Here is a 27978-nt window from a genome sequence, read left to right as displayed (position 1 = left end):
GATTTCTTGGATAGTTTCCTTTGACCAATAAATAACCTCACTGCAGAAAAAAACCCACCATTGTAGAGAACCAGCCCTGAGCTCAATCATCACATATGGCTGAGCTCAGAGTCTGACAAACTGATCCAAACACAGAGTTTATTGGCAAGATTTCCACTTTCCTATGGACTACTGGTATAGGGATTGAGGAAGTATCTCCAGCAAAGGACTCATGTCTCTGAACTGTGCTGCCTCCGGGTGCCAGTCTGTGGCCCAACTGTGGCCAAATGGGTACAGAATCAGGCTAGAAAAAACAAATTGAGTAAAAGAGTTGAAACATTGCTCATAGTAGCAGAAAATGAGTAGAAAACCCAAAAATCACTGTTTCCGAGTGCCTCACTTTCCCTGTCAATATACTGGGTGTGCAGCATCAAACTATTTCTTAGAGGTTGATGAGGTTTAAATAGTTTATCTGATATTTTCTGGCAGCCTCCAATGAAATGGGTTATAGCAGTACAAAGTCTCATTGTCATTTTGTTCAGCAAAAAAATAAAGCTTGGGATAAAACAGCTTTTCTGTTTAAATAACTCAGACCAAACATCCATAACCACTTAAAGGTGGCAGATCCACCAAGTGTGATTTGTACGAAAGCATCTGTGGTAAGAAGGTTACAGGTACGCTTTGAGAATAAATTTCAAAGGTCTGCAAAGCATAATTAGTTCTAAAGTTCTCCTACACATTAATAATTAGTAATAAAAGTCCTCCATAGAAAGTAGTTAAAAGCTCTTCCAGAAGCATGAAAACATAGACCAAACCCAACCCCCTCACAGCTAGTCTTACATATCCTAAGCTTCCCCCTGAAGATGGTTTCAGTTTTTTCTCTCCTTTCCAATGCATTTTCAATTCATATCACGTAAGTCATGGCAAAGTCTTTAATCTTACATTTACATAATTTTAAAGACCGTGGTTCAGCCAGATTAGGTAGACTAGTGTTCCTTAAAACAATTTATCTTTAAATTCCCTGAACAATTCCATCACGCAGCAAATCATACAGTCCAGTTACATATCAGAGAGAAAAGAACTTTTTTCCTCCATTTTGAATTTGTCACTTTAGGATTCAGTTAACCTTCAGCTGAAGGATGGGAATATGACCAGTATCTGCCAATACAGGTAGCCAGAAGACAGATCTTGTCAAACAGACTTCACTTCAGTCTTTGACAATACTATGGCTGTTTCGTAACTCATAATTGAGGACAATGACATGTATATGTATTTTTAATAACTATTGATTTAGCGCTTTGGCAAAAAAGTCTGGAGCAATTATTGGCTATACAGACATGGAAACAAAGGGAGGGAACGGTTTTATCCTCATGCAAGGGAACAGTGAATCTGATGCTGAAAGGATGCATATGGTTTGGGTATCTAAGTTTAAGTTGCAGAACCCATATTTGCAACGGCAAAGGAAGAACAGAGGGGATGCAAAAGATGCGGAGTTATTTGGAGGCTACCGAAACTGGGCAATAGCAGGAAACTTAAGGAATCAAGAACCAAAGGACTGAGGACAGACTCCATGATTTACAAAAAAAAAAAAAAAAGAAAAAAGAAGCAAACTTTTAACTGGGAGTATAACTAGTAAGTCTGAAGGGCTATAGATGGTAGCTCTCTACGGTTCGAGATTGCCAGACCAGCTCTGGAAGATATGCTAAAGTCAAAACTGTAACTGGACAGGAGAAAGAGTCCCCTCTGACCTCAGCCTGGGGTAGCACTGGCGGCTGTACTTATCTCCTTGGACAATAAGACAAGGAGAACCAGGTTATCAATCTTCTTGCTTCATGACACCTTATCCACTGTGTCACCTCTTGTGTGGGGGACACCCTTGCCACTGAGTTTAATGACTTGCCAAAATGTTGGGGGAGGTTCAGCCTGCAGAAGGACACTCAGTGATCAAATATCTCACTCTCAAAACAGAACTAATAAATCCAGCTGCTAGATGTCACCTACACCCCACGAGCTGGTACCCCATAAACATGCTGACAAAAATGGCTGCAAAAGGTTGGCAGGCTGTGATCTCTCCACAGCTCAAAGCAACTTAGCACATGCTTGGTTTATTTTTAAAGCATTGTTATATATTTTAATTTCTATGTTTTTTATTTTTAAAAGAAACCAAGCGACCATTTGTTTTTCTAACTTGTGATCTCTTCAATATATACATGGACTCAATTTTTTATGCCTAGCCATTAGCTGGATCCTACCAGGGAAAAGCCTTGGCTGGTTACACTGCTGACCACAAGTCTAAGTCTGCTTTTATGAAGCAGAGACACAGACAGGCAGGGTGAATAGGAGTGTGTACCAGCACCTGATGTTTTTTTTGTGACACCATTTCACATTATTAGTTGGAAGCTTACTAAGCACCATACCCTTACATCTCTGTTTACTCAACTTCTCTCTCCTCTTCAGAGTTATTAATACATGCAAGTTTGAATTTTTAGTTAGAGCTGCTGAGTTGATTCACAGCAGAAGAAGTTGGGGCAAAAACTCTGTGTGCTTTTACACATTTATTTTATGGGAGATTACACAGCTGATTAAGAGTTCGCAGAATAAAAAGTCTCCTGTTACCTCCATTCTTGTCTATTCATTGCTTTTGATCTATTCATGCCAAAACATTCTTACTAATGAAAGTCATCAGAAAATTGTCTAATAAGGTAATTTAGAAGACAGTTCACATCTAGCATATGATCAAAAGGCACTTAACTTGCTGTTCCTGCCTCCTCTCCCCCAATAAACACATGGTTTACTAGCACTGATAAGCTTCAAAATGGTTTTGAACATCTGGGAAAAGGGCTGATCTGCTCCAGACAATTGTTGGACTCTAAGTAGACCCAGGAACAAAGGTCATGATAAATGAAACCACTGCTTTGGCTCCAAAATTGCTTCAATCATCTCCAGACAAAGCATGACTGAAATGCATCTATCAGTGGATAGCATCTGGAGAACACTAAAAATGTTTTGATCAGAATCTGAATGGCTTCTTCCAAATGAAAATAATTTTAAGATGCCATGGCAAATTTTTGTAACCACACTTTGGGCTAATGTTTCCTTCTGTAGCATTGACCTTGTTTTTCTATAGTGTGAAAAAAATCAATATAATAATGGTACTGCAGAAAATTTTCAGCTTGCTCTTGGCTTACTTTAAATAACTTCATTGTCTCCTTTCCCTCTGTCTACATCTGCTGTATTTGGCACATTCAGTTATTAAAATGAAACCAAGTTGAAAGAAAATGTTAAATATCATAAAAAGAAACCCAGCAGCGCTTCTGTCTCACTTTGCCAGCGCTGTGGTCACCTTTACCATTTGCCAGGTTTTTCTGTTCCCAGCTGCTCTACCTGAATCTGCATGCAAAAAGAAATCCAAACTTTCCCCAAGAATATCAAATGTACTTTGCAGTTCTACTAGAGCTAAATTTTAATTTTTTTCTAAAAAAGGAACACACTCTCTTTCCTCCAATAACATATTGAAACAAAAAAGCCCAACAGTTTACTAGTGACTTCCATTCTTTGGAATTCTCTCACTCCTTAGTGTGCATTTTTGCAGAAATAAGTGAGTCTGGTTATAGCAGCTCCACAGTTTCACTCCAACCTGCTCTAAGAATGCAACTTTGAGAATCTTATAGGAAACTATCAACTAAACAGAAAGAAAAACACCATTCAACCAAAATTATGACCTTCAGTTACTTTCCACTCCCTCAGGATGAGAAACACATCCACTTGCTGTCAAACACAGCTCTGCCTTGGTCAACAGACAAGAAGAGCATTTCCAAAAGAAATGTGGGAGCAGTAAGTTCCATGGAAAGCCACAGAAAGCCCAAACAAAGGCAGTGGTGAATGGAAAGAAACGCTTGCTCTCTGCCTGGGCCTCTCAGAAGCATGGGGACAGTCCTGGAGCAAAAAAGACCTAGTCTGGTGTATGCACAACACAGAACAGAATTAAAAAGACACAGACTGCCCGTATAAATTCATTTTCCTACTCTTGGCTATCCCATGAATGCAAGCCTTACAAAGGGAGAGATGACGCTCCATCTCTAGCATCCCTTCAACATGTCAACCCGGTTTTAAAAAAAAAAACAAAAAAAAACCAAAATAAAGAAAAAAAAAATAAAAAAAGGCTGAATTCTTACTTTGGTACTGGAAGCTGGGGAGGAGTTGGCCACCAGGCTGGTGATGACATCGCTGTTGCCGGTGGTGCAGGCGGCGGTGGCCGGGGTGGGGAGGCGCGAGGGGACGATGGGCAGGGGCAGCAGCCCGGGGCGGGAGCTGCTGGTGGTGCTGGCGCTGCTGCAGTTGGTGCTGCCCACGTGGTTCCCGTTGGAGCTCCAGTCCCGACGATCCCACCCAGCACGGTAATCTCTTTCAAACCGGCTGTGGTGCCGTGACATCTCGGTGGAGGGCAGGTGTGTCTCAGAGGGAACTCGAGAGCCTGCCTGGAGGATTAACAACAAAGAGGAGTTAGGGATGAGGGCCCAGCACAGTGACTGTAACCACCAGCGCAAGACCCTGTCATGCCTTCTCTGCCTTAGGAGAACACTCTTTCTTCTCTTTTGCCAGCTGAGCATTGAGAGGAAGAGAGTGTCACAGTGAATATTAAACTAGAACACAAGTGATAGAGTTTAGACAAGTACAAGGACACAGTGGAGAGCCCAGTCCCACAGACCTGAAGAAACACCATCTGTCCAAACTCTACAGCAACGTAGCAAGCAAAAGCACACAAATTGTGAAAAGCCAAGTTAGAAGAAAGTCATAATTCAATGTTCTGACAACAGGAAAACATTCCCAACAGCTCCATCTTGCAGTTTTCTCAGAAGCCTTCAGATCCTTTCTGTAGCCTCTTTCTTGTACCTGACACATGACCAAATATTGATGGTAAAGATTAACGCCTTAAGTTTTAGCTTTCATATTTTCCAGATTCTGTACTGCATTAGTATATAACTCTGAACTTCATATAAAGTGTTAGCAAGCTCTCTTCACTATTTAGTTAGACAAAACAATCCTTTTCCAGCCTGAGAACATTACAGCTTCAGGCCCCAAAAATATAAACAACAGCAAATTGAGGAGAGAAATCTGGGAGGTTGGGACTTCATAACCTGAAGCTGTAATCTGACAATTAATCCCAATATGTAAATGGTTCAAAAATTATAGAAGTCTGAAAACTCATGACCTGTCATCCATCCTGGGCGTAGCCTCAGCTGGGCTCTTGTACTGCCCAAGGTATATCCTTTGAAGGCCTTTCTAATAAATACCTACTTTATTCCTTTAACGCTGTCTAGCCTCTGTTCTAGGTAGCCTCTCAAGGCATTAAGATCAAAGAGAAGAATAAAAATCTACCTGCCAAATCTACCCATTACTTCTCCATTTTCAAAGCCAAATACTGCTTCACACAGCTCCCTTTTTGCTAGACTTCCTCACTGGAAGTTCCTACAGGAATATTTCATTCTGTGACTCCTTCCCACAGTGAGGATGCTCTCCCAGCCAGGCCAACATGTTCTGCCTCCTCCTGTACTTCTGGCTAGACCTAAAACACTTAATACACATAGGTGATCAGTGGCCAAGTTGTTCTGTGTGATCACCCTGTCCTTATCACCACTCAGTCTTTGTTATCCACAGATTGTACCTGCCAGGTGAGGGATGTCTTAACACAATGTTGGGAATCGAGACTCCCAACATCGAATCTTAGTTCTGATAATTATATGTTACATAGCCTAAAGCAGTTACTGAAGTCTTCCTGGCAACGTTTCCTAATGTGCAGAATGGTGGCAATAATGCTATTTTCCCATCAGAGTTCTGAGCAAGTGAAAGTTTACAGCATTTGCAATAGAAGAAACAGTATGAATAAATTCTAAATGTATTTGATCCTATAAATAATGAGTATCTAGGTCATTGCAGCACCTGATTTATTTTATTTGCATCACACAATCCACTAAGTTCTTTGTAATAATGACATCAGGTCAGTGGAAAGAATGTTGTTTTACAAATTCATAGATACAAAATTGGATGGGGTAAGAATATCTGTTTATAAGGATAGTGGAGGGAGCCAGAACTAAACTCACCCAGAAACTTGAAGATAATAAACTTCTTAAGAGAGAGAAAAAAACTTAGAAGTGTTATAAAACAGTGTGCCTATTGACAATGTTAATTATTCACCTGGTAGAAATTAAAAAGGCAAACAAAAAACCAGTAATTATGCCTAAAGGATGAAAGGTTCACCTGGTTCAATAGAGAGGTACTAGCTGAGACAAAGAATACTTTTCCTTAGTTAAAAATACAATAATATGAAAGTGTATTATAAGACGCTGCCAAATTCCCTACCACAATCATTATGTTCAACAAAAGGCCAAACCAAATCTCCCAAGAAGCTGCATTTTTGATGGTTACATTGTCCCTCTCCAGGAATGAGCACCTCCAGCAAGAGCCTACACTGGGGACCAAATCGTGGTGTTGTTGGCATTGACCACAAAATTAACATTCCTCTTAACCCAACTATTTTTTTCTCTAGTAGAATGTGATGCAACGTTTGACTTGATGAATTGATGAATTGGGCTGATGGTTCTGGTATTTACTTAGACTCATCTGTCTTATATTTTTGTGGTCATCTGATACTTTCATTCAGAAAGTTAATTCTGTATTTTCTAGAGGACCATGTGAGCTCAGCTGTACAAGGACCACAGGAAAACCCAGAAACACCAGTGCTGCGAAAGCTACTGTAGTGGAAACAGAAACTTTCAGTAAAGGTGAAGAAAGCAAAAATTTCTCTAGTGATAACTACTTCAGAATAAATTCAGTACCTAAACACAGTGTCTTTAAAGGCTAGAAATTTCACAGGTATAGCCCCGCTTTCACTTGTTTTATAACCATTTTGCTAAGTCAGGCAAAAAAGGAGACTGCAAACTGCAAGCTGCAATTTCAAAATATCCTTTATTATTCCTTGCCTTTGAAAAAGTTTCTTTTTAATCCCAACAGCCTCCACTGCTGTATGAAGCTATCTTTTGTGCATGTTTGGATGGTGGCTGTCAATTGAATGCCCTTCTCCTCTCGAGCTCGAGGATCTGCATTAGCTGTATTAGTGTACTCCTTGACAAGGCAACCAGGGAGAACCAAACCACATCTCCCCCACCCACCCACACTCCTGAGCACATCTGACATTTAATTCAGCGGAGAGCAGCGGCACACATGCACTCCAGTCAACAGCAAGCAGTTTTTGCCACATGATCCCAGGCACCCTGCCCCCAGCAATTCTACTATCAGATGAGACTGACAGGCAAGTACGTCAATAACAAGCAGGAAAAAAGACTGTGACTAAGCCATGCATTAAGAAGTTTACTTAAAACCCAACACCCTCTTCATGAGCACATTCACTTCTCAGTCCAGCTACAGTAATTCATGGTTTTTCCAATGAAAAAAATAAAAGCTGGGGCTAAACAGTCTTTTTTTTTTTTTTTCCCAATACACTGCATTAAATATACACTACTTGTTTCAACATGTCCTTTTTGGCTGGGTACAAAGACACTTGACAGAAACAAGATGCAGAAAAACCAGAGGGGATAACTATGTAATAAATGAGTATTCAACTGCTAGTGCTTGCTATTTAAAATTAGAAAGAATAGAAAATGTTTTCATAAATAGCTGCTGGGTGAGGTAAGAAATGGGTTGTGAACAGACTAGCTAATTTTTAAATGTATTTTTAGATCCAGAGTTTATGCCTTGTCTAGACTATTGTTGTTGAGGATCATAATCAAAATAATAATGCTTTAAAAATATTCTGTACTCATAAGAAAAACTTCTCCAACAGTGTGTCCTGAGTCAAGTGTAATCATCACGTTCCTCTGCAAAAAACTTGACACAGGGCAGCATAAACCATCTCGAGAAACAGAGATGGAGTGGAGGCCAGTGGAAACTTCACTCAAACAGCAGGGAGGGCAGCAGTCACTGCAGACAGAGATCACAAAATCCTTAAGGTTAAAAAAGATCTCTAAGATCATCAAGTCCAGTCACTACCCTAACCCTATCAATACCAGTTCCACAGTATCTGACTAGGCTACAATTTTCCAGATATGGTGAGATTTATTTTATTTTCCTTAAGAATAAACAAAACAAACTACAACAAAAAAACACTTTTCTGTTGGGGAGACAAAGAGAAACATCAATGCCTAATACTTACAAACAGCAACATCAATAGCAACAATTAATTCATGTGCTTTTACCTTTTTAAGGGAAGTTTTCCTCAATATTCATGCACAGGCATTTTCTCTTACCTAGATTTAGATCTCTCTAAACAGTACTGGGCAAGAGAAAGATTTTTACCCTGTCTTTTAGATTTTTACCCTGTTTTTTAGACACTGCCCCAGCTAAGCCTTGGCTAATTACAGATCTATCAATCTCAGTTGTGGGGTTGAACGTTTCAGCTAGCACACTACCATGTGTAGGAGCCAGTACTAGAGCCGATAAGCTTTGAGTTCTCTCAGGTACATTTACCCTACATCAGAGCCATAAACCCATGATGCAGACACAGCCAGCAAGAGAATGAACATATGATTTGTGCACCTCAGACTGCTAGTCCATGAGGAGGCATACTGCACGCTGTCACTGCTGAAAGTGCCTCTGTACACCCAATTCAGCTGACATGCTGTCTGCTGAAGGTGGTGAGGTCAGTGGGACAAGCCTTCCCTCACCCTCCACTCAAGACGTCATCACCGGAGTAGCTGGGTTCTTTAATCGCTGCTAGGAAGGAAACGCGTTCCCGTTTGTCACATAGAACTGAAGGATTTTATTGTGCAGCCAAAAGGCACAAAAACTCTCTCACACAGGAAAAAGTCCCCCACCCCACTAAAGAGAGAGGAAAGCAGAAAGACTAGCCCACAGTAGTTCCTGAATGAACTGATAAATTCAAAGCAAAAAAGGAGATCAAATTGGTATTAAGGGAGGGCTGTGGAAAGGGCTATAAGCTAAAGAAGAGAGATCGAGCAATCAGAGGTTTGCATCGATACAAATCCCATGACAAATCTGAAATAAGATTTAGTGATATGGCAAGGCAAAAAGTCCCCAAGACTGCACTGTGCATGTGCTGCAAAAAGAATGCCAGAACATAGACCACTTTGTTTCAGACAAGCGTTATGCAGAAGCCAGAAATGAGGATTATACATGCACTTGACCCCTTCCCCCATCATTTACTTTCAGAGAAAGATGAGTCTGGGAGGGTAGACCAGGAGAGGCTAACAGACTGATGAAACAATACCAAAAACCTTCTGAGGAATGGGACAGGATCTCTCCCAACCCTACAAGGCCAAAACATGCAATGCAGCGGGTGAGAGAGACCATAAGAAGTTACTTTAAGTCTACCCCTCTCAAGGCAAAATAAATGTGAGTGTACCCCTGCTAGAGAACATGACTTTTTCTACAACCAGGAATTTTAGACATACTAACAGCTTGCTCAACAATAGTATTTGAGAAAGTTTTCTGGCAAAATGTGAGCGTCTTTGGGAGTCAAATGTAGGGCACTTACACAGACGACAACATCCAGCCTCCAAATGTACCCTGAACACTGGCTATTTGGAAATCCTCCTACTTCTTAGCACAAAACCACCTTCCTCCTGGTACTCATTTTTCACCACATCTCTTATGCAAGCTCATTTGTTCCTTGTTTCCACAGCTTACACACACACACACACACACACACACACTCACAAAAGAAAGGAAAAGGCCAGCGGCGTGTGAGATAGCAGCGTGCTGTCCTCAGGGCTCTTACCAGGTTCAAATAGATCATTGCTGCAGATTTATTAAACTCAAGTGGTTAACATTTCATTTTATGCTCGATACATTTAAACACAGCCCCTCTTCCCCCAAGCCCAAAACACTCACTGCTCTGCAGAAAAAATGCTTCCTATTCATGTTCCTCTAAATGACAGTCCGGGCTCGAGCCTTGGAGCAGCTTTTTCCCCGCTTTCCACACTGATCTAGTCAAGGTCTCCTTAAAGCGCCTGTCCCCACAGATATAAATATAAGGAAAAACAGGCTTTCAGCCAGTCTGAAGCTAGAGAATCAGATTTCTTAGACTATTAGTCAACTTCATTAAGTGACTTCAAAAATAAAGGTCAAGCTTTTTAATTTAAATTTTTCCTGGGTAAGCATTTGTTTCTAAATTTACCTTTTAAATAATAACATTACAGTAACATGATAGGCGAGAGACACTGGGAGACAGTGACGGAAGTAGATACATGGTCATTAGGGAAATGGCAGAAAAGGAGAACCAGAGAACCTAAAACTTTAAAATACGCAGCTAAATAATCTTACATGTTTTCAGACAGGATAAATGGAAGTACAGGTAAAATAGCCCATTAGAGAGCTTAAAAAGCAGTTAAGTGCATGTAATGCCTAAGTATTTTATGAGAGCCACACAAAAAAAAAAAAAAAAAAAAGAAGAGGAAGGAGAGAGATTTGCTGGAATCATATCTAGCATGAAGAATTGTAACTGATAAAAAGGAAGATGTCTCAGTACCTAAGCTTGAGTGATTTCACATATATGCTGCAGGGGAAATGTTACGGCATGCGGTTTTATCAGAGCCTACCGACACAACAACCTCTCCCCAGGCACAGGGCTGAAGACATAATTTATGCATATGGCACCAAAATCACATCAAAATACATTAGTATTATCATAAATTCTGGATATAACTCAATTGTCAGGTCATACATGTACACGTCTTTAAGAAAATCAAAATAAAACAAGGTACTAGTTTAGCAGTCCTGGCAGCTTCAGGAGCAACTCTTCAGCAATGTGTCAAGCAAAATGTTTTATTTGAGCTCAACATGTTTTATAACCAACAAAGACTTTCTTAGACACATATAGAATCACTATTGCAAGCCTACATGGATCTGACTAATCCATTTTCACAATTTTTACTTTTTTTTTTTCCTGTTTGGGTGACTTCAGTGAAAGAACTCTTCGTTAGACAAATGCAGAAGGAATGCAATCAAGAGATTCTGTAAAGCTGAACTACAAGCAGCTGTGTAGAAAGATAAGATCCAGAAATATTTGAGAGGCAAGGAAACAACTTTATTATCAAGTAAGGTCTACTTCTGTAAACCCCTGATTTAGTCTTATAAACAGTTGTAAAGCTCTTGTAAAATCCAAGACAAGGCAGAGACACTTGAGCTGCTTTGCTACAATCAGATCTTAAAGAAAAAAAAAAAAAGAATAATAAAAAAAAGCCCAAATCCTAACCCTGTAAGTGATAAAGGAGCAGTAGATTAAAGAGATTATATAGGATTTAATTTTCCAAATATATGCTGGAGGAGGCGATGCTTTGGGACATATTAAAAAAAAAATCTGAGCATGAACATATTGGTGTCCTCTCAGCAGAAAACACACTATGCAAGAAGCAAAAATGAGATCTTTGCTTTGCTATCTCAAAATATTGTAGAAAAGTTTGTGCACTTTTTATTTCTGAGTACTTCAGATGCATATGGAAATCTTCCCTCTAAGTAAGTAAAAAGATAAACTAGACTATCCAAATAAAGAAGAAAAACCCAGTCACAATGCAAGTGAAACCATACCTTACAGTTTCCTTCCTTCACAGCTGACAGAATATAACCCTCCTAAATAAGGGGTTACTAAAAGATCTCTAATCTCTAAGTGCATGTTTTATTACTAAGCTTCTAGGAAATTTATCTTCTGATAATTTCCTATATATAGTAATTTGCTTTTCAGATACTGATTTTTTTACAATCTGAGCAGAGCAGGTAACACATCCTTCAATTCACAGATCATGAACACTGGCAAGATGAGGAAAGTTCACAAAGATTCAGAGGGGTCCCAGTGCTCACACTGCTGGAACAGAAGGTGAAGACGAGTCCCATCTTGAATCCTGTGCTTGCCAAATCACAAATTCATGAAGGTTACACCAGGTGCAGGGGTTTCCTTCTGCAGATGCTCCTGACCGTACAAGTTTCTTGGACTATTCTAAAAGGCCTCCATCCACATCCTTAGATGTACTCATCATCAAATATAAACCGATAGAAAATGTCAAAATATATTGGTTTGGGATATGTATTTGGATAAAATTGCTAACTTGAGGAGAAAACTACTAAATCTATTTCTCTCTCTTCAGGCTTCTGTTGGAAAGATCTCTCAGTTGATCTGGTTTTCCCCCATGGCTTTGCTGCAAACCATTCCCACAACCTTACAAAAAAACTCAGCACAAAATTCAACCCTCACCATCCTCCAGCCCCAAAAATCAATACTCGGTGCCACCTGCTCCAGATTCTTGGTCTTTCCAAGGACCTTCTAAAGCAACAAGACTGGACTTTTACGCAGCAGTTTTGTAAATGAAAATCCACCAGAACTTTACACAAAGGCATAATAACTTCCTCAGGTGTCTCTGCAGGCTCCAGGGTAGCTGGCAGTGTCTGGAACCCAGCCTCGTTAAAAACAGATAGAGAAAAACATAACGTCCCTCTGTAACACTCCTGCTTGCAAAACACTGCCCAAAACATTGACTTCCCTAATTAAATTATCTCATTAGCATGAAAGGCAAACGAAAGAAAACCAAATGCCAAGAGCTGCTGTGTTAAAGGCCAGTTCGTGGAGGGTTTGTGTAGGAAGCTTGCATGGCAGAGCTGGTGGCCAACACCTCGGCACAGGGGCTGGCAGGATGACAACTGGTGGCCAGGGTCCAGGGGTGCCTGCCGGGGACAGGTGGGGAGGGGAGACGGGGACACGACTGGATTTCTTCTGGGGAAATGGGCCATCTTCTCAAAATGCGTTAAGTGGCTGCCAGCACCCGACATACCTATCTTGCCTAAGACTTCATAGTTAATAAAGCAGAAATATAGAATCAGCTACTGTCAGTGTTGCCAAATGTCACAAAATAAATCTCACAAAATTTAATTAGCAGGATTTTGGCTCTTTTGGGGATGGTTTCTTAGGCGGGTGAGGCAGGGGTGGGAGGAGAAGGGGACTAGGTCTTCAAATTACATTTTGAACAAGGCAGGAGAAATTTCCTTTTATTTACTGCTATTCTCAATTTTCCATGCCCTGAGAAAGACTGATCAATCAGTCAAAACTATTACAGGAGAACTCTCTCTGCTATGCTAAGGGTTAAATGCAGCACAAGATCTCTGGATCACTTATAGTGCTGCTAAACGCTGTAATAAAGAAAACATACTTCAAATTTCCCTCTCAGAGGATATTTTTGGGTCATCCCACCCCATCACTGTTCACATTTAAAAAGCTTCAGCCAGCACCAAGTGAAGTAGTAAATTTTCTCTTCCAGGCCTCATGTCCTCTGACCACACAGAATTTTTTTGACACACATTTTGTTAAAAGGAGACATGTATTACTCCCCCAAATCAAGAGCACATGTACACTTACGTACAAAACAGTCCCTAACCATCTGGTATATAAAAAGAGCTTATTCCATGCAAATTGCACCAGGAAAGAAAAAAAAAAAAAGAAAAAAGAAAAGAAACATTAAATCATACTATCAGAGACATTTTGGTTGCAAGAGACTTTTAAGATCACCAAGTCCAACCATTAAGCAGTGCGAAGTCCACCGCTAATCCCTAAGTGCCACATCTACATGTCTTTTAAATTTACTGAACATGAGACTAGCACAGTCCACAGCAACAGGCATCCAAAGATCTTCAAAGGTTTAACACGATTTGTGACACACTGAGGTATGAAGGTGCAGTTATTCCAATCCCCCAGTAAGTAAGTGAGTAAGTGAATTCCCAGAGAATACGTAACATCTCTGACCCATGGGGAATGACTATAGTTTTTCCCATTTCTGGTGCCCTAAATGTGTGACTGCCACTAGCCTGCACTCACAAAGCCTCACAAGCTTGCTCCTCACTTACGGAAACAACTGTATTCTTGCTGTACTTTTAGAGACCATGAAGAGTCTGGAGAGGAGTTTCTCTGTGTAGTTTCGTACTTCCCTCTTTTTGTTTCATGGTCCTGGTACCATTAGTACCAGTCCATCAGTACCAGGCACCCCTTTATGTGGCTGGAAATACCGGGTCACTCAGCCACAGACATCTGGGGCTCTCGGATCCAAACATTCCCTTCTCACTGGAGTTGGCCAGAGCCCATGTTATCTGTCCATCTGCAGTCACAGCTCATCACCTCCTGTGGCCTAACCACGTTTCATAAAATGGATTGACTTTATTTTCAGCTTGTTCAATAGAGTAAGTATCACTTACATCCACTTGCTATTTTTGTTTTGTTTTGAAAGGCGATGCGTCAAGAACCAGAGAGACAGTGCCACCATCCTAATGAATTAATACCACATCCAGTATCAAAGTTAACTGCATTTCTGCTTGCTCTTCTGCCTCGTAAAAGCTATTCCTGTTACCATTTCTTCTACCATTCTTTCTTGCTTCTCACTTAAAATTAGCCCAAGTGGCTCATTTTTTATCTTTTCAGCTGTTGAATGAAGGTTGTTTGCTGAATGCAGGAAATCAGCAGCCCACCTTTTCTAGGCCAGAGGTCTGCAGCTTTTAATTAGCTGCTTTAGAAGTAACAGGATCAAATAATAAACAGATCATGAACTACTCACCATATCCCTCTCAAGAAATGTTTGGTGATGTAGAACCTTTCAATTCTACAGAGAAATCAAATCATATTTGCCAAGCACCTACTTAAATATGCATTTAAGAATACCAAGAATCTAGTTAAAAATTGCAGTTGAAAACTACTAGATTTTCAGGCACTGGCCAAAATGTTTTGCATTTTATTCTGAATAGCAATTATTCATTTTCATTCCACCAAAGCTGTCAAAAACTCTATATGCAGTCTTGTAGTGAGGCTGTTATATACATGCCAAATGCCTGTATAGGAAACATCTGGACTTGCTTCTGTTCCAGGATTTGCCAAAGCATAAGTCTATCTATTGTTTTTTCTTGTGACTTTTATTTTTTCTCTCTCTCTGCTGTGCCTCAGGTCGTTTTTCTTAAAATGAAATCATTAAAACAGGCAGAAAGAACACAGGAAGGAGGAGTAAGAAGAGCTCTAGCATCTGAGTAATCTTCCAGTGGGACTAATTTTACTAAATATTTGTGCTACTGCTACCAGTCAATCACCACAAGTATTATTGAGAAGCTAAAAAAAATAAAAATTAAACCACATTTAGGGAAGTATATTGGCATAGAGAAAAGGAAAAACACATATGCTCTTCTATAAACTAGAAGCTCCGTTTACTGAAATGTCCTCAATATCAATATAAAATGTATTAACATAAAACCCAAACTTGCTTTTCCCTGATTTTGCATTCATTTTACATCCGTACTTCTCTGAGGCAACAGATCAGAATGGTGCATTGCCTTCCCCTCAGGCCAAGTGTAATAAACAGGCAGGTATAATATAAGGCTGCAGTGTCTCAGCTCTCCTCCCCAACAATTGATCTTCCAGCCCAATGGTGTAATTCCGTCTTGGTAGCTCCCTTCACATGCCTCATTCCTGATCGGTCAATTATTTCAAATCAAGCAGAATTAAAGTGTTATTTTTGTGAGGGAGGATGATATTCACCAGTGACCAACGTGAAACTAATAAACTAATTTCCCTTTACTGCCTTAGGCAGAACAGAAAAATCCAGGTCTATGGGAGAAAGACAGCAGCTGTTCCATCAGTCTGTTGCCCAAATGTGTTTGCCATTTACTATCTTTAAATTGAATTTTTGCTCACAGGACAATTTTGGGAACAGAAGACAACAAAAAGAAAACAACAAAAAAGGCAGTGGTGAGGACATATGACCGTTCAAGACAGGGTTGTGCAATGCAAGCTTCCTGAGAGAAGGGGACAGTACTCTCCAGTTCTCTGGAACAGAGCATATTCCTCCTGTCAGTAGCAAATTTATCCAGTAGATGTCAACACCAGCAAAAAATATGTGTAAAGCCAACCTTAACAGCAACAGTACTCACTTCAATTTACAGTAGCATATCAGGGGACAGTTTAATACTTGGAAGATTGCATATTTACTTGCTACCGTCCCTTCCCTGCATCTTCCTGAATGGATCTGGCCTGGCTCATCTGTCCATAAACATATGTAGAGCAAAATAATTTGTTTTTTGCTTTTCAAATAATTTTGTCTGGTCTGCTGAGAAATTGCTGATGACTATGTGATTACTTTCGGATTGGATCAGACGAAATTTTTCTGAGGAGGCGCAGAGAGGCAGGGGGGGAAATACTGTGCAGTGCAAAATGACTACTAGAAGCATAATCTTCATAGTTACTAAATATAATCTGAAGAGGTCTGTTCCCTTCTGACCTTCCACTTGCATGGTTAAGCAGTGCAATGATTTCATGGATTTTGCTCCTTCCTCAAGAAGCTGCTCAGCCTACAAGAGTGACCTGCGATTCTCCTGCTGACCCCAGGTCAACAGATACTTGTTGTTCCTGTGAGGTTTTTTTGTTTTGCAGTACACCAAGGACAGTCTGTTGTAAGCCTTTTAGTGTTATTAACACTCAAAAGAATGCATTTACTGACAAGTTTTAACCATGCAAAAACACAAGGCCATTGCTGTTGACACTTTTAAATCTACTATTAAGATCTTACTGTTTGAACAGCTTGTGTGTAGAATCTGAAGTACAGATTTCTGTTTCCTTTTTGTTTATTTTTAGATAAACCTTGTGTTTCTACTCTGCAATGTTTGCATATGGCTGCTGAGCATGCAGTAACTGCATACATTATATGCACTGCTTAGAGACACTGCCTCACAGCCCATCAGGTTTATGGAATAGATGAAAAGAGAAGGGAAATAGCAGATCATTTTCCTGATTGATTAATCTTTCTTCACGTTGCCATTTTCCCATAAACATGAGAAGGATAACCAAAAGTATGTTGTGACATCTAACAGTGAGCCATTGAAGCAAATTATTTTACAACTGCTACAAAACTTACTACGGAGTTTGTTTTCAGAGATCTAAAACGTAACAAGTAGACATAAATGAAAATATTAGAGACACCATTATGAGCATTTATCCCTCACGTGCAAAACCTTACAACTTTTACGAGCAGCATTCATCCAATCATGCTGTTGCAGCTTAACTGATCAATCTGGCTTAAAATTCAGGCTCTCTGTGAAGGCATGAACAGTGGTCAAAGGCTGAGACTGAATTACCATCATCCAAGCAATTCCTAGGCATCAACAGAAGCAGGCACGGGAAGATCAGGCACAGGTACTGCGCTCCCAGTAAATAATCCGAACAGATGATGGCACTTGAGAGAACAAAGTCAGAGCTCTGAACGCCAGGGAAAAGCATCAAATGCCAAATCCAGCCCCATGCGGCATGAGGCGCCAGCAGCACACCCCGTTTTGGGAAGCCACGTCCTGCTCCACAGCTCTGGGTGCCAGCACGTACTACCCAAGACAGAGCCATAAATAGTTTGGAGATAAGACGCATATCTCATAAGGCACACCGCAGTTTCACAGCCAGGGATGAGCAATTCTTTTAATTACCGTCAGCATTTTCTCCGAATCCCCGTCTCAAAGAAGAGATGGAAACTTTTGATTTGCTGTGACACCTTGATTGCTGCACGGATGAGTCACCACACCACTCCTGTTAGTCTTACGAATTTATAGATTTTTAGGCCAAAAAGCACAGGAGGCTGTTACAATCGCTCTGCTCTGACTCTGAACAGCACAGCTCTCCTGGCTCATCCAGCAGCCTGCCTGCCGGGCACAAGCAGGGACCAGGAGTGTCGTACATAAAATTATAAAACATGCCTAAGCTTGCCCGTAAGCACCACAACAGTTCCCTCTCAAAACAAGAGGAATAAATGTAAAATTATTGATCACTGAACTCATGTACCTGTCAACACCTTTCTTCCTAGCAGTTCCACTGAGCTGGGAGGCGGCAGGGATGGTGCCAAATGGGGAGGCAGGGGTGGCCCAGTGCTGCCCACAGCCAGTTCCGTGTCCCCACTGCAGGGAACCACAGAGCCCTGCAGCCAAACTGGTGGGGCCTCTGTGAAACATTCCTAGGAAAGGGCAGGAACACTGCACAGGCAATGAGGAATAAGGAAAAGAAGTGTAAGAAACAGCCCTGCTGACACCAAGGTCGAAGAGGAAGGAGGGGGAGAAGGTGTTCCCGGTACTGGAGCAGGGGTGACCCTGCTGCCCATGGAGAGGACCATGATGGAAGCCGATCACAGAATCATAAAATGCTTCAGGCTGGAAGTGACCTCAAAGATCCTCTATTTCCAACACCTTCTGCCATGGGCAGGGACACCTCCCACTAAACCAGGTTGCTGCAAGCCCCATCCAACCTGGCCACTTGCAGGGATGGACCATCCACAGCTTCTCTGGGCAACCTGTGCCAGTGCCTCACCACCGTCACAGTAAAGAATCTGTTCCTAATATCCAGTCTAAACCTACTCTCTTTTAAAGTCATTATCCTTGTCCTATTACTATGCCCTTGCAAGAAGTCCATCCCCAGCATTGTTTTTTTCCCCCCAGACATCCACAATGCAGCCCATGGAAGACTTCTCCTTATGGAGAGACACCCATGCTGAAGCAGCATTCAGGCAGGAGCTGCAGCCTGCGGAGGAGAATCCATCCTAGAACTGGTTAATCTGGAGGAACTGCAGCCCTGACAATTTTTAACTTTTCTTCCAGACTCTCCCAAAGCAGTTCACACATTCATCCTCTGTATTAGTAGAGAGGAGGGACAGAAAGAACTGAATATTTCTGTATCTGCAATGTATTAGTGTATTTATGAAAGACACCATGGAGAAGACCTTCTACATAATTTCAAAGGCTGGCTTTGGCTTAATTTCATGCTTTGAAGACATGTGCATTCCCAGTTTCCCTCATTCTTTTTATTCCATGTATTCTATTATCTTCTTGCCTATCCACTTGTAAACAATTTCTAAGCTGACCTAAGTGAATGAGCTGCTTGGAATGATCTTCACAGATGGAGTGCTCTACCAATTGCTTCCCTGAATAAAGTACGTATCCATACCATTTCCTTGATCTTCTAGGTAAGTAATCACATCCACTGAGGATGGATTAGACATACACTTTGAAATAATGCCTGTCTGTAACTAGATGTCTTATTTCCCAGCATTCACATAATGGCCCCATTACATGCTTGATTACTGTGGCCAGGCTAAATGGAGCCATTTGTTTAGAACTTTTCTTTCTTTTCTTCTTTATTAGCAGGAAAGTCCAACTTTGTTTACTGAATCCTATGATGTTCTGAAGGTATTCTCAATGTTCCTGAAGACTGCCTCTGCTAATTCTTTAGAGACAGACTCTCCAGTGCATTTTGTTCAAAATTCTTAATACTCAATTTTGCAAGATGTCCTTTCTTCTCCTGCTTTGGTCTTAATTCGTCACGTTGCAGTTTTCATCAAATTTTTCCCACACAAGGTTACCCAGTTCCTTGTATTTTAAGACAATGATAAGCATTTATGTGGCACTCTCTGTCTTCAAAGCGCTTTACAAACATTAAATATTTAATGCTCATGGCATCCCTCTTACTCTCAACCCCATTTTACAGGTAGGGAAAGAGACTCATAGGTTAAGTGATTTTGTTTCAAGTCACATCACAAGTTACTGACAGATGTGAGACCAGAATATATCAGCTCCGATTTTCAGTTCTGTACTCAAAACTAGATCAGCCTTGTTCTTTCACTTAAAATAATATAAATAATAATGAAAATCCTTGCTCTTGTTCAGAGATAACTTAGCTCTTTAGAGGTTCTAAATACAACAACAAAAGAAAATCCATAGGAAAAGCACCCCAAAATGAGCCACAAGGGCAGCTACCAGTTTTGTAACCCTTGTCTTCTCTTGCCAGTGTTTTAGAGGGAAACCCTCAACTGGACATTATCAGGAAATGGGCCAGCATGTTTTCAGGCATTTATATATAGCCAAACACACACACACACACACACACACACACACACACACACACACACACACACACACACACATGCATATTCTCAACCACTGCCTAAACCAAAAACAGAGACCTTCCAGCCAGGGAAGAATTTGCAATTTAAAAACCGAAATACATTTCAAAATGGCATCACTAAAGAGCTTTGGTATTTGATAAGAAGATTACAGTACATTCAATTGCATACAGCAAAAGCCTTTTAAAATACAGTACAGGAACAGTGAAGCCAGGCATTTGCAACTAGATAACACGGAGCTAATCGGGCAGTGCGAAAGGTGTGCCCTGCTGCAGGGAGCATGCAGGAGCCAGGCAGCTTTTGGAACTCAAATAATGAGGGGTTTTTTTTTAGCTTTAACATTTTTCATAATCTAAGCAGGAGGTCTAAACACAGGCTGTATGCAACACTAACTGTATTTCCCTTTAACAGGCTCCTATGGGAACAAATGTTCAGTGTCAGGCTGGTACTATACGTCCATTTAATTGAGCTGAGAGAACTCTACTGCCCTCGAAGAAAGCTCATCTCTTCTCTCCATGGATGTGACTATAGAGCTAGCAGATAATATCTCACTCATTATTTATACAACCACGTAATTATCTCCCAGAGACTCCCCATTTTGTATAAGTTTCTTTTTTGGAAACATCATCTCTTGGCTGAATGGAAAACCAAATCCAGCTTCAGATACTGTGACAGGGAGTGCCAGAGCATCCTTTGCTACCACACGTGGCAAACAGCACGGGAGTATGCAGTACCACTCACATGGGGGACGTGCTCCTGGCTTTACACTGCATCTGTTTAATTCTCTTGCAAAATGCAGGCAGCATGTGTGCAAGATCAACAGTACACAAAACACAGAATTTTAAAGAAACATGGTAATGGTAGGAGGCAAACATAAACAAAAAATAAATCTGCACATTGCACAATTGCCTCCTCTGTGCCATTGGGTTCTGTCTCACTGTTTACATTGTTCCAGTGCCACCAGATCCAAATACCATTGATACCTGTTTGACCATGACAAAATCATCTGAGGTCAAGAACATTATTATCCCTCCTCTTCAGCCGGTGAGCTGAGGATAGAAAGTATATGGACCAAAACTAGAAGATGCATTCAAGTAGGGAGAGCAGAGGTCAGACATTTTATCCAATTTAAACATGTGCAAAATCCCTCCAGGCTTATGTACCTCAGAGTCTGCAGGAAGCCACATTATTGCTAATAAAGCCATTTAGGTGCCCAACGTCCTGCTGTTGTATAAACCAAAGGGAACATCATTTGGCCATTTATCACTGCAGGAATGCTGGAAATTCCCAAATGAGGTACCACTGCCCAAATCCTGTGGTGTCATGTCATGAGCCCCTCCAAAACACAGGGATGCTTTGAGTTGAGCACCAAGGGGAGGCAATACAGCGTGACTCATCCTGCCGAGGGATCTGGTTTCCAGCTTTGGCTCCCTATATAACTGAAGCACAAGGCATTACAGAATTTTGCTGGGCTCAGAGTTTTCATGCCAGAAACTGGATGCCAATGAGCCCAGCATGGCCATACTCAGCAGTGGGGCTAAAGCTCTCTTTCAGGTGGTACTGCTGGTTTTTAACTCCAGGCCCAAGACAAGGAATAGGTAAAATCCTCTGCTCTTTCAGATGTCCTATATGACTCCAGGCTCAGCTCTACAGAGCACTGGAGTTCGCTGGAGGGAGATAAGAAAAACAACCAAGGATGCTCCAAATGAACACCACGTCCCCACCACTGTTCTAACAGAGCTTTTGGGCATACTTAGCCAACACCCACATCTCAGGCAAAGCTCATAAGAGAGGGCACTGGTGTTTCTGCAATTCAGCAAGCCTGCCATTACCTTCCTCAGGCAACCCTGTGCTCAGTTACTGTACGACGTACAGGCTTCTGCCTTCCCACTCCAATGGAGGCTGGTTTGGTTTTGTTCTTTTTCCCCCATTTAATTTTGAAGATTATAGGATTTACACTTATTCTGGTAAAATATTTTGTAGCACTGCCACGAAAGAGCAGAGTGGAGGCAACACACACATATTACGAAAGCTCTGGCATTATAATATGTAGTTTTCTGTTATAAATTACATTGACCAACTAAAGTACAGGTTACAGTAAAGTCTGCACAAAGTCAAATTGTGGCAGTAATGCACATATGGAAGAAAAAAGAAACAACAATTTTCTTGTGCATTTTAATACACTTAGGAAAATGGCCAAGACTGAATTCCTTGTGGAGGGAAAGCCAAACCTTATTCATGAAGTCACTGTGTTTTTGTTTTATTTTTTTTAAATGAGAAAAACAACTATGCTGTTGTCATAACTAGGGAAATACCATATACCACTGGATTAAAATCCTTTCCAGGAATGTACAAAACACAGTTTTCCCTTACTGCCTTTTTTAAATCTTGAACTACCATCTCTCTGAAGCAGCCAAGAAAATTTGACTATCATACCACCTGCTGGCCATACAAGTCCTCTAAAAGGTACTGTGCCCATCCCTCCACCCTTCCAATGCGATGACTTGGGGGTAGCTCAGGGCTCTCTGCCCTGGCAGCAGAGGGTCCTCACAGTGACAGGAAAGGCTCGAGGAAAGCTCAGTGAAGGAGATCCCAAGTTAGACTGGAGGAGAGTTGGGAGGGTGAAGGAGCAACAACACCCCACCTTCAGATGCAGCTTAAACCCAGGACTCTGCAGCCCCCTGATGCCTTTCCCAGTTTTCTCCCACAGTGTTAATTTATATTTCAATCAACTTTTCTCCTTTATTCTCACCACATCTCCCATTTCTACCACCTTCCCTTCTACCACATCCAGGTTCTTTCCCTCCTTGCTTCACATCCAAGGAAAAATTCCTCCAAAACCTTCCCCAGTCCTCAAACAAGATTGACTCAAATAGGTGGTCTGCAAAACTTTCTTCACTTGTGTACTCATACCTTTTTGACCTTGTTTTATCCAACTTAAAATCCCTAAATGAAATCATTAGGTAAGCAAGAGTGACCCCATGTACCAAGAATTTGGCAAGCTGACACCATTAAAAAGAAACAAAGGACTCCTATCCTATTCTCAGATGTAGAAAGGAGGAAACTGAGGTGTAGAAGCAGGTGGGAATGTAGTGGTGATGAAATGGAAGTGACAAGCTTATTATTAAGTTTCTAAACATAGTTTCATCCAAAAACTAGGGGAAAAGAAGCTCCCTCCTAAATAAGGTATTGAGCACAAACCTTTAAGAGAACCAGCAACCCCATTCTGTTCCAATTCAGCTGTCTACAGCTAACCCCTCACAGGGGACTTTAGTTTTGGACAATTAATTTTATTAGCTTAGAAGGGAAAATGTAAGCAACCAGCAGGAAAACCTGCCAATCGACCAACCATTTCTATTTGTGATGGAATTCATGGAGTTAATCCCACAGTGCAGTTTGTTCCAGGAGCATCCCTGCCACATCTCAGTGCCTGGGTGAAAAAGAAGGGCCAAAACAAGAGATTATGGTTTTGTAAGTAAAAACAAAGCACTGACTCTCAATAGAATGGTTTTAAGGATAGCATACATTAATTTATTCTCTTCTGCACTGCCTCTGCATACCCGCTGCTGGCAATGTGACAACATATAAGCACTGAATGTTGTGCTTAGTAGCTTAAGAGCTCCAAGACAGACTGTCATTTTGTTCATTCTTCCTTGGCCAAAATGTGTTTTTCCAGAAAAAAAATAAAAAAAAAATTAAAAAAAAATCCCCTCTTCCCAAAACAAATACACCCCCCTTCCTCCCCCACAGTCATCTTCAAATTTCGAGAAGAATTGGAGTGGCACCACCCTTAGAGGAGGCGAAGTAGGGAACGCATCCTCAGGAGGTTTTTATTCTAGACAGAGATCCTCTCCCCAAGACAGCATTTTGCCAACACATGGAGAGTTTTGAAAATGAAGGCAAAAGCCTTCCATTTGAGTGAATTCAATGGGAAGGCAGCACGGCACACAGAGCACTGGGGTAATTTGCTCTTGGCAGCCTCTCTCGCTAAGTAGGTGGGCTGCGCTCAGCGCCAATTAGGGGCTGACGCTTTTCCTCAGGTACAATGCGCTGCGACACGGCTCGGACTGTTCCTCCTTCCCTGCATCTGTGTTTACTGTGGCTGCTCATTTTCCCCGTTGGCAAGGGGCATGTTTAATAAAGCAGGCCATTCCCCAGCTACAAAGGAGCTGTATCATCCTTGGGTGTATGTACACATATGGTATGAAATTGAATGCAGCTAAAAGTCAAAGCAACTCCTGCCAGAAATTTTTGATGGCAGCATTGTAAAAGCAACGTTGAGGCACGATGCAGTCCTCTGTTTTCTGATACTGGGTGAAAAGGGGAGAGACAGCACGGTGAGTTTAGCTCCAAAGTCAAAATGGGATCAGAAGAGTGAAGAAAAAAGAAGCAATATTCAGATTTCTAAATTCCCTGTTTCCAGTTCAAGGTCTAAGTTTTGTTTTGGCTTGTGCTGCTCTACAAATGAAGCCAAAGAGGTTCTTGATCCAGCTTTTGATTTCCTGCCATGCTAAGCTACAGGAATGTTCACATCTAGGCTCTGCTTTGGTCCTGTCTCTAATTAAGGCAGCTTATTTTTTCAAACATGCTACCTGAGACCTGCTGATGTTGCTTCAGGTCATGCAGCCATGCTTCAAACTGCTTTCTAATACACCTAATAGTGCCACAGTGATATGTTCAGCTTATTACTGTAACAGAAGCAGTTGGGTCATGCTATTCTCTGCAAAATACTTCTGTAATGGAGTGGATTAATTTAATGAATGCCATTTACTGCAGCAGAAGTGACAATGATTTGATGTTTTGTTACAATTAAGACTCATTAGCCAGTGACTTTTTTCTTAGTTGTCTGACAACCATAATAGATGTAGCATATCTCAGATACAAAAGTTCTGAACTTCTTTCTAGTCATTTTTTAATAAATATGAAGGAAGTGAGAATGAAAGTCTTGGCACAGAGCTGCTTGAAGTGACCTGTTTGAGTGATGCCACATACACCTCCCTGCCTGAAATACTGAGAGGAAACTGCACCAACTTCCAAGAAATCACTGGATCATACCTGGCACTGAAACTGTCAACCAAACAGCTGGAAGCTTAATCCAGAACATCTCACCACCTGGCTAAGACACAAAAAGGCTTTTGAGAAAACAGACAGAGCCAGGTCTTGATGCTTTTAACAAGATCCCAGAGCTCTGCCAAGACAGGAATCCCTGCCTTGGAAAACCTGCTCATGGAGGGCTCAGTGCGCTCTGCTATGGGACTGATGGAAAACTCAAACTTGATTTCAGTAACAATCTCTCCTTTCTCAGTCAGCATCTGAATGCTGAGGAATGATCCCCAAGCTCTTCTACCAATGTAAAATCTTTTGTTCCTTGGGAACATAACTGCTTTGCTTTTGCAAATCCCAAACAGCAGTATGCAGAACACCAAGAAACAGAAACAAAATCCACTGAAAAAGAAAAAACATGTTGCCAAGCAAAAACAATATTGGTCAAATCAATGCCACTAGACTGCAGGTTAAGTTTACAGGCTACAAGAAGCAAAAAGCCAAAATAATATTTTTCCAGATGCAGCATTCCCCAGCATTGTTGGGGACAGAAGATCATGCTCAGCTGTACAACCTGCAAACATATCTTACTCAGCACAGAAGGTAAGCTACAGAACTAATTTAATTGTCTAAGTCAACAGCATTTAAAATCTGGATGGCACAAATGGTATGTGTATTTACAAAAAACCCTCAGCACTTTACAAATATCCCCTAAATCCTCAGAAAGGCCCATAAATGTAAAAGGTTTAATTTTAAAAAGAAAATTAGGCATTAATTGAAGAAAAAGATTTCTAAAATTACAGTTCCTTTAATATTCAGCAATGATGTTTTCTAAGTCACTCACACTGATACTTTAATCAAAAAAAAAGGAAACCTAAAAATTTCAGCTTTTAGTTAAAGTAGTAATTTGGTTTCACTAGATGCTGTACAGAAGATCACTTCGGAATACAAGGCTGTAAGTGAATAATCCAGGAACAGCAAAATGAACATGCCCCAAAAAATAACTGCAAAAGAAGGAAAACTGGCTTATTTGCCTTTGAAACCTAGAATAAGAAGCTTGAAAAAAAATGTAAAAGCTGGGAAATCAAGGAAAGAATCATTACCCCATCTTACTGTTCCTTGTGCAAATTCAGTATCGTTTCCCTCCCATTCTGCCTGGGATGGACACACATACAGACATACAAACACACTGTGTTGCCAAAACCCCCAGCTGATGCTGCTGACGACTCCTCAGGACCAACAGATCAAGCCCTGGCAGTGTTTAGATGTAAGAGGATAGCAACAAGTAGGAGAGAGGGATGAGATGACTCAGCAGGCAGGACTGGAAGCCTGAAACCCAGATGTTTGACAGCAAAAAGCATCATGTGGGGAGTATTTTAAAGCTTCTCCCACCCATATAGGCTTTTCCAGCTTTTCTGAGCATGAATTTGGCAGGAAAGATTCTCCCTAAAACTACTTGTAGAACCTGGCATTTAAACACTGCTGACTGCATCCTGAAAACGAGCTATTCATGCAAATTCCCAACTCACTCCCACCTACCTTCAATCTCTGTTAACTCTCCCTTGCAGAAGCAAACCTGAGTAGTAATGAGCAGTAATGTGCTAATGAATGGAATACAAAATCTGGTTTTCCCTTCTACTGTAGAGTGAGGATAAAAATCACACTCCTGCTCCCTCATCCCATGCCAGAAGAGTTATAACCCCATGAAAATCACTTGAGTTGAAGATAAGCTGGGAGCTTCAACTTTATATTCATTTTTATCAAATCCTTGAAACTGCTTCATGGGGTTTATTTTAATAGGTATTTCTACTAACAATAATAACCCCCCTTATCTGTACTAAGGAAGAGAAAAAAGCAGATTGCATCATAAATCTTAGTCATGCCAGCTAATAATCTTCAAAATCATCCTTTTAACACGGATGGCACCTATTAAGTCAAAGTACTTTTATCCTGCCGGTTTAGGAATACAGTCTCATCCCAGCTCCTGTTATGAAAATGAAAGATTTTCAACAAACTGCACTGGCAGCTGCAGAATCATAAAATCCTTCAAGCGCCTGTGAAGCTGAGCTGTAAGCATGGCACCCCTTATCTGTAATTAGGGAAAGGAGAATAACATCTCTGGAACACTTTATATAACCCCCAGCCCCACACTGCAGGGTTTTGTACCTGGGTTTTTCTAATAAAAGAGTTTTAAGTATCAACTGCAATGTAATCTTGTTTATTTAAAGCAGGAGACTTATGGCAATGATTGTGTCAAATCTGAACTACAAAAAGGAACATGTATTTGTAGTCTTTTTACATAAGACCCACTGATAAACATCATTTATTTCACAACTGCCTATGATATGCCATACAATGTACATTTACATATGTTTAAAGCAATTTTATTCCAAGAGATGTATATATGATTTGAGTGGAGGGTATGTTTTCCAAGATGCATTAAGGTCTAACTAGATTTATTTTTTAAAAGAAGAAGTGCAACTTATTACAACACTGCAAACTATTATTGTCATTGCAATGTAAAGTACCCATAGATTTAATACTACAAGGCTCCATTCATCACAATCTCATTTGGCAATAGTGTCATTTCACAGTATTTTATTATCCAAACATTTCTCCAAGAGTGATGCCATCTCATAGCAGAGGTGCAAAAAACCAGGGCACGTTCACTTCAAAGTATCTGAATTGTAGTTCTTTATCAAATTCTTTGAAAATAAATACAGTCACTCCACTAGCATTTCATTCTTCTTCCAAATATAGTAAGGATGCAAAGTGTTCAGCTCTAGAGCATGGAATGAATATATCATAAAAGCATGGTAGAGCTGGACAAGATGGAGAAATTGAGGCAGAGAGTGAGTGACCTACTCAAGTCCCAAACTACATCATGAACAGAGTGCCACAAGAGGTACAAGATTCAAGTCCAGCCACTGGGCCATGGTGCTTCTTCAGCTCTCAGAATCTACCAGCTGTATTTCCAGCTAACTGGAAAATAACT

General features: G+C 40.8%; 1 protein-coding gene across 3 annotated transcripts in view; it reads right to left on the bottom strand.

Annotated features, from left to right (window-relative positions):
- Nucleotides 1-27978, bottom strand: part of KLHL29 (kelch like family member 29) — a 391153-nt gene that overhangs the window by 236457 nt on the left and 126718 nt on the right. For all 3 annotated transcript variants that reach the window (XM_088052485.1, XM_088052486.1, XM_005521832.3), the window contains exon 3: nucleotides 4155-4457. In XM_088052485.1, the coding sequence (XP_087908611.1) occupies nucleotides 4155-4412 (258 nt within the window). In that variant the 5' untranslated portion in view covers nucleotides 4413-4457. The remainder of the gene's footprint in view (nucleotides 1-4154; nucleotides 4458-27978) is intronic.

Source organism: Pseudopodoces humilis, chromosome 3 (genome assembly GCF_049639895.1).
Source record: "Pseudopodoces humilis isolate 2021_Gansu_Grassland_sample_001 chromosome 3, ASM4963989v1, whole genome shotgun sequence".
NCBI lineage: Eukaryota > Metazoa > Chordata > Aves > Passeriformes > Paridae > Pseudopodoces > Pseudopodoces humilis.
This window is presented reverse-complemented; position numbering and strand designations above follow the sequence as displayed.